Source organism: Gossypium raimondii, chromosome 7 (assembly GCF_025698545.1).
Source record: "Gossypium raimondii isolate GPD5lz chromosome 7, ASM2569854v1, whole genome shotgun sequence".
Taxonomy (NCBI): Eukaryota; Viridiplantae; Streptophyta; class Magnoliopsida; order Malvales; family Malvaceae; genus Gossypium; species Gossypium raimondii.
In genome coordinates this window covers 19,588,580-19,596,597 of record NC_068571.1, presented here as the reverse complement: position 1 = coordinate 19,596,597, position 8,018 = coordinate 19,588,580, and the positions used below count along the sequence as shown (strand labels likewise).

Below are 8,018 nucleotides of genomic sequence, written 5' to 3'. Positions count from 1 at the left end.
CATTTTCATAAGCATGTTTAGGGAATTTCTGAAATTTCAAGTATTTCACAATATAATTATACTATGGTCGTTCATCTACTTCTTCTTCAATGTCAAGGCAATGATCAAACATTCTTTTAATTTCCAATTTGGATGGTCGCAGCTTTACTTCATAGTTCAATTTATGTGCTCTTTCTTACTTATCTCATTTTGCTGTCGTGTACCGCATCGCATTAATCTCCCGAACACCAATAATTATAAGATCAAGACCTTCCTCACTTAGAAAGGATTGAAATTGGTGGCTTAGATAAGTATTTGTTAACTTTCTTCGGCCCACTCACCACTATCATCCTTTCCAAGTAATTTAAATAATGGATCACATTTCAACGTTAATTGTGGATGAAATGAGAGATATAATTTAAAAGTTAAAAAAAAAAAAAAAACCCTGCTCATTAACAAAATAAAATTTTAAAATCTTACTGTAGTACTATGGGGTACCTATTTAAGCATATTTAGTTGAACCCTCCGCCAGCCAAAATTCCCTCCAAAATTTCACCTAGAATGAATTTGTGAAATTGCGATTCTCTTCCCTTGGCATCCCAAAATGCAAACTCTAACCCTTTCCAATATCCTCCACCAGCACTTCCCTGATGCTCTCCATTTTTCGCTTCTCAAATCCTCCAAAACCCACCAAGAAACCCAACAGCTCCACGCATTTTCCCTCAAAACCGGCGTTTTCTCTCACCCCTCACTCTCTTCTCGTCTCCTTTCTCTCTATGCCGACCCCAACATCAACAACCTCCGCTACGCTCGCTCCGTTTTCGATCGAATCCAACACCCCTCGTTGGTTCTCTGGAATATCATCCTCAAATGCTACATACAAAACCAACAATCCCATGAAGCTATCTCCCTGTTCGTCCTTCTGCTTGGTCATTTTCCGCCTGATGAATTCACGTTTCCTTGCGTGATTAAGGCATGTGCTAAGTTAACTGCTTTGAAAGAAGGCAAACAAATACATGGGTTGGTTTTGAATCTTGGCTTCGGATTAGATAAATTTGTGCAGGCTAGTTTGGTTAATTTGTATTCCAAGTGCGGCAAGATTGGTTCTGCTTACGCAGTGTTTGATCAAATGGATGAGAAAGATTTGGTTTCATGGAATTCTTTGCTTGATGGGTATGCAAGGTGTGGAGAAGTTAAGGCTGCCATGAAGGTGTTTGATGAAATGCCTGAAAAGGATTGTTTTTCATGGACGGTTTTGATTTATGGGTTGGCGAAATGTGGGGAGGTTGAGACTGCTAGAAAGATATTCGAGAACATGCCAAATAGGAATTTAGTTTCGTGGAATACTATGATTAATGGGTATATCAAAGCTGGAGATACTAATTCCGCTTGTAAATTGTTTGATCAAATGCCCACAAGAAATTTGATCACGTGGAATTCAATCATAGGGGGATTCAAATTGAACTTGCGCTTTTTGGAAGCTTTGGAAATGTTTGAGAGAATGCTGGAGGAGGAATTTAGGCCCACTCACGCTACGTTAGTTAGTGTGATTTCTGCTGTCTCTGGATTAGCTAGTCTTGGCACGGGAAGATTGATACATTCGTATATTGTTAAAAATGGAATCGAATTAGATGGGGTGGTTGGGACAGTGCTGATCGAAATGTATTCCAAGTGCGGAGGCATTGATAGTGCGGTAACTGTTTTTCGGACAATAAGCCACAAAAAGTTGGGGCATTGGACTGCTATAATTGTAGGTTTGAGTATTCATGGCATGGCTGACCATGCTCTGAAGCTATTTCTTGAAATGCGAAGAATTGGTGTGAAGCCTAATGCTATAACTTTTGTTGGTGTGCTTAATGCTTGTAGTCATGTTGGATTGATTAACGATGGTCACAAATATTTTAATATGATGATAAATGAATATGGAATTAAACCTGCTATAGAACATTATGGTTGTTTGGTGGACATATTATGCTGAGCTGGTTGTCTTGAAGAAGCAAAAGATATCATTGAAGAAATGCCCATGAGACCAAACAAAGTAATCTGGATGACATTGCTTAGTGGTGCTAGGAACCATAGAAACACAAATTTGATTGAATTGGCTCCAGAGACTACTGGTGGTTATGTTGTCCTTTCCAATATGTATGCTGTAGCAGGTGAGTGGGAGAAAGTTTCTGAGGTAAGAGAAATGATGAAGAAGAGAGGATTAAGAAAAGATTCCGGCTGCAGTTCAATAGAGCATAAAGGTGTGGTTCATAACTTTATTGTGGGAGATAAATCACATCCGCAAACAAAAGAAATTTATTCCAAATTGGCTGAGATGAGAGAGAAATTGAAATTGGCAGGACATGTTCCTGACACAAGCCAAGTGTTGTTGTATATCGAAGAGGAGGAAGAGAAAGAAGCAGAATTGGAAAACCATAGTGAGAGGTTGGCTATTGCCTTTGGTCTCATCAATACTGAAGCTGGATGTCCCATTCGCATCATGAAGAACCTTCGTGTTTGTAGTGATTGCCATTCTGTCACTAAACTGCTTTCTAAAATCTATAGACGTGAGATTATTGTGAGAGATAATAGCCGGTTTCATCATTTTAAAGATGGATTGTGTTCTTGCAAAGATTTTTGGTGATTACCTCAGATGTTGGCTGGTATTATTGCCATCTTTCAACAGGACTGAAAGGGAAGATCCGCATAATAACTTTAAGGTCTTCAGGTTGTGTTTTGTCATCACTTTTGAGGGTTTATAGAAATGGCTAGATATATTTCTTGCGCTTTATTTATATCAACTAACTGAACCAGCCTCTTACTACAAAATAAAACATTTGCTTTATGATCTCATCTCATTTCAAGAAAGGTGCTATTTCAGGGAAAAAGGATATGGATTTAATGATACAACAGCTCAAAGACTAGCAGTGAATTACATCAGTACACAGCAACAGATGCTACATAGCAATTAATGTTACAGCTTTCAGAGACATATCTATAATCTAAGTTCATTTTCCGGGGACAAAGTTAGTGGCATAAGCCCATGCGTTGTTGGCCACCGGATCGGCAAGGTGGTCAAAGAGGTTCTCAATGGGACCCTTTCCTGTGACAATTGCCTGGACAAAGAATCCAAACATGGAGAACATTGCAAGGCGGCCATTCTTGATCTCCTTAACCTTCAATTCTGCGAACGCGTCAGGATCATCAGCCAGTCCAAGTGGGTCGAAAGCACCACCTGGGTAAATTGGGTCCAGTCCTTCACCGAGTGGTCCCCCACCAACTCTGTATCCTTCAACAAATCCCATGAGCACAACTTGGCAAGCCCAGATTGCAAGAATGCTCTGAGCATGGATAAGGTTTGGGTTGCCAAGATAGTCAAGGCCGCCCTCGGAGAATATTTGAGATCCAGCTTTGAACCAAACTGCCTCTCCGAACTTAACTCCATTCTTTGAAAGAATTTCAGGGAAGACACAACCAAGGGCACCAAGCATTGCCCATCTGCAGTGGATCACTTCAAGCTCACGGTTCTTAGCAAATGTCTCTGGGTCAGCTGATAACCCAGCAGTGTCCCACCCATAGTCACCAGGGAATTCACCTGTCAGGTATGATGGGATTTGGTCTGAGAATGGACCCAAGTACTTTGGACGGTCAGGGCCATACCTGTTTTTAAAACCAAACCGTAGGTAATCAGATCAAGAAGCAGAAATATAGTTCCGTTGCATGATTTCGCTTGTACATGTTATTTCTCTTTAAATGTATGGCTTAAAATAAGGCAGATTGCTGCTAGATTGTACTGTACAAATTGAAATTTTTAGTCTGTTGTTTCACAATATTTGGGTTAACCATCAATGATTAGACTAAAAAGATCCTTATAACAAAATGCTACTAGTTAGTACTAGGAAGTAGTAACAAAAGTATACCAGATGCTGGTAGGGGCACTTTTCACAGTTCTGCGCATGGTAACACGACCACCATCGAAAGCTCCGACTTTGCGTAAGAGCTCATTGGACTGCTTCAAAGCGGTCTGGCCAACGAAAGCAGATTGTTGGATAGCAGAGGTTGCCATGGTGCCTAAGGCTTTAGGTTGACTTGGTTTGTTTGCCGATGGTTATTGTAGTCTATTTTGGTTTGGAGGAGAGGAAGGGGTTATAATGGAAATGAGAAGATGTTGTGGATCAGGAAATGTACTTGTCAGCAGCAGTCTATTGGTTGCTGCATTGGTGTGGATTTGCAATTGGATTTTCTGGACAGTTGTATAGGTTGATTTTATGCCGCGTGGATTTGGAAAAATCTTGTTGATGTTTTTGGTGGTGAAGCTATTAGTGAATAATAAAAATATCTTTTAAAAAGTTAAAATAAATAAAATTATTCAATATGGAAGAATAGAGTTTGGCATAATAATTTTATTAATTTATTTAAATATAAATGAACTAAATATACAAAAAAATTAAGTTGGTTAATTAAGTAATTAAATTTTAAACCTTTTAGATTGATTTTTAAATAAAATTTACTAATTTATAGATAAAACTATAATAAATTAATATATAATAGAAAATTTATATATAACTTTTAAAAGTTGTACACTTAAAAGCATAATCATCTTTCTTTAGGATACAACTATTAGTACATATTTGAGTTTGAAATTATGATAACTTAATAGGGTGACTCACAATCATGTCTGCATTACATTTTTTTAATTAAAAGATGTTTATCAAAATAGAATTATAACTAAAATTTGTATAAAATTAAATTAAATTATTGACGACGTAATAATAAATTTCATAATTAGACTTAAATAAATTATATAATCTATTAATAAAAAATAAGTAACTTCTATATTTACTAATATCTTTTTTTTGTAATATGATATTTTAATTATACTTCTAAGTTTTGAAATTATTTTAATTTACATGTTAAAGCACAATTCACTTAACGTCCTAAATAATCCTTTACGAAAACCCTTAAATTTGTAAAATATTTATTAAATAATTAATATATTAACAAATAATTATATAGATTGTAGTGATATATTAATAATATTGTAGTAAATGATAGATACAATAGTCATTAACAATTTCTAACATATTAGTAAATTATGACAGACAATACAATAATTACAAGTTTCAGTTTTAAAATTTCCCAATTTGTATAAGCTAGTGTTACGAATAGATGTTGTTTTAAGGTGTCAAAAATTTCTAATAAGTTAGACATGGAAATTATAGCTAGAGTCTTCACTAATTAATTTAATTTTAGGTTAGGTATGATTAGTAATTGATGAATCTACTTATTTTAGTATTAGTTTAAGGAAAATTCTAAAAAATGAACTCGATCTACTTAGAAGATCTGGATTCAAGAGTATAATTATGTGTAAGGAATGATTAGCACCCTATAACATTTGTCTTAAAATAGTACCACCTTAGATTATGACTTCTTTTTTTAGGATTTTTTAGTTTTTATAACTTAAATTATTCTATTTTTAATGATTTCATTTTTATAAATTTAATACAATTATTAACAATACATGAAACACCCTACACTCGGCTTGTAAAGACGACCGAATATATAGCATCACATCCATTGCTGAAGCAACTCAAACAATCAAACTTAAAGTCAAAATGCATATAAATTTGAGTTAGAAACATGTTACACAACAATTTGGATGATTACATATCAGTATTAGTGAAAATCAAGCTCAAATGGCCTTAATACAAAGTTCTGGGGCCAAAATCAATTAAATGAGGAGTCAAGTCTCTATACGCGGGCCAAAGTATCAAGACAAGTCTTAATATTTTGAGATGCAATTCTTTGTCTCGAGACTTGTAACTTTTGGAACAAAATTTTAAGTACTTACTTGTATGTCTTGAGACTTAGCTTTCCATATCTCCAACATGCACCTAAAAATGTACAGTTTAAGTAATGTTCCACGTCTTGAAACATGTTTATCTTGCCTCGAGACTTAAGCTTAGAAAATGTAAAAGAAAAAAAAAATCATTTTAAGTCATACAATCATGCCTTTAAATATCCTAAACATGTTACCTAATACATACAGCAAGTTAGACGTACTAAAACATCACCTTAACATATAAATTCATGCCTAGAAACATATCAAATCAAATTTTAGTCATGCTAGAAGACTTGCTATTTCAAACATATCATTAGAAATCACATAAACATTAGTACCAAAAGTCACTATAAAGTGTCCGTACATATATCAATATGCCAAAAGATTTTAAAAAAAAAAAAACTAAAAATCCCAATGGACAAGATTAAAGCCTAATTAGACAAGTACATGCCATAGATTACTAAAAAGCCAAAAGTCTTTACAAATTAAGTAGACTCGTTGAGAACTCCTTGGATTGATGCTGCACAAATATGGAAATCAACCTCCAATCTCCTTGTAACCCGCGCATAGAACAAAAATCTGCACGTTTAACTTTTTCTCAAAAGCTTAATTGTGCGCTCGAAATCCAAATACACCATACATGCTTAATAAACAACAGACAATAGGCATACTAAGAATTTATATATAAATCCTTTCAAGCAATTCAAACATGCTCAAAACAACAAATATTTTAACTCATATAAACAGTAATCATCAATTCATATATATCTCAAAGTCACATTTCGAATTAAGCTTCCATCAAACCACACCAGACATATAAAATTTCATTTGTCACACCACTTTAAAAATTGCCATTTAAATGTTGCCCTAATTGATCGAACATGGAAAAAGAAATTTGTATACATGGATAACATTTCAAACACACCAGGTATTCCTCCAAACTAACCAAGAATTGCACACTTGAGCCATATACTGTATCAAAATTCTAATGCATGTAAATGTTGAAAAATATTCGGTTCAAAATAGTTTTCTTGTACAACGAAAAAATAAAAATTTAAAAATCAAGTTGGTTTGTAATATTCAGAACAATAAAATTTTTTCAAAAAGTACTTGTGCTTTGAGTGAGACAGATCCTTGACATTCCCTACTTTCAACTGAACGACCTTCTCCACTATTTCTCGTACCACGAATCGTTTCGAGTGTGGGCTCGAACAATTATGAATCAAACACAGAACTAAAAACATTTTTTTTTTTACTTTCAGTAGAAAAGTAAATCTCACTTATAGAAACTAGGAGAATTGTTATTCCCGAAAAATAGAATTTATACTTAGAAATAAGTCCTGACTATTTTCGAGCAGAATAACAATACCTCAAAGTTGTTTATAACTTGTATTTTTATCATTACCAGTGTCATCTATTTATAGGGAGAGATAGAAGAACCTTATTAGTTGATTTAGTAGAATACAAATAATACTTATTTAATAGAAAAATCAATCTCCTAGTTGAATTAGGAGAGAGGGTGACTAGAACTAGTTAATTATACTAGGGTTGTCGCCCCTCATACTTATTATAAGGAGTTTTGGGCCTCTCTTATATGGAGTCTAATTATATGTGATTCATGACTTTTAACCCAACACTTTATAATTTAATCCAACCCAATACACGTTTTTCTATTCTCCAAAATAAGTATTATTTATTAATTAATTTTAATTAATTAATTTTTCAATTAAATATGTCACACCCAAAATCTGTCAGACTTGATTTGAAGGCGTGTAGATGTGAGGATACCTGTTGGGCATAGAGTAGTCCGCCTATTTGTAGTTTTTTGGAAAATAAGAAATTGGCGTAATGGACCCGCCGTGTAAGTAATTAAAGATTCTATCTCGGGTTATCCTGCTATTTAAGAAAAGAATGTGTCAAGCAAATAGTAAGTTTGGTAAGAGTTACTGCCAAATGTACAATATGCCTAGTTTGTTTGAGTATTATGCTAGTTGGGTTTTGTAATGTGATCTGGTTGGGAGCCAACTGAATTGACTAGTCAAATAATATTTGTACATGATCCTCATTTATATATCTCTCAGACTTTGTAGGTTATTTATCAGGACAAACTCTGGATACAATTGACACTTGTCGAGTTCCACTAGGGGAAACTGGATATATATTGTGAGAATGATTAGTCAGGACGATTTTTCTTCCTTTAATACTACTTTCT

General features: G+C 34.3%; 1 protein-coding gene and 1 pseudogene across 1 annotated transcript; one reads left to right on the top strand and one right to left on the bottom strand.

The window, feature by feature from the left end:
• Positions 1-229: 229 nt before the first annotated feature.
• Positions 230-2,907, top strand: LOC105799705 (pentatricopeptide repeat-containing protein At1g08070, chloroplastic-like; annotated as a pseudogene).
• On the bottom strand, positions 2,840-4,096 carry LOC105799714 (chlorophyll a-b binding protein 151, chloroplastic). The gene is made up of 2 exons (XM_012630403.2): positions 3,885-4,096; positions 2,840-3,624 (listed from the first exon to the last, which is right to left on the bottom strand). The coding sequence occupies exons 1-2, from the start codon at positions 4,028-4,030 to the stop codon at positions 2,973-2,975; spliced, it is 798 nt and encodes a 265-aa protein (XP_012485857.1). The 5' UTR covers positions 4,031-4,096; the 3' UTR covers positions 2,840-2,972.
• Positions 4,097-8,018: the final 3,922 nt, after the last annotated feature.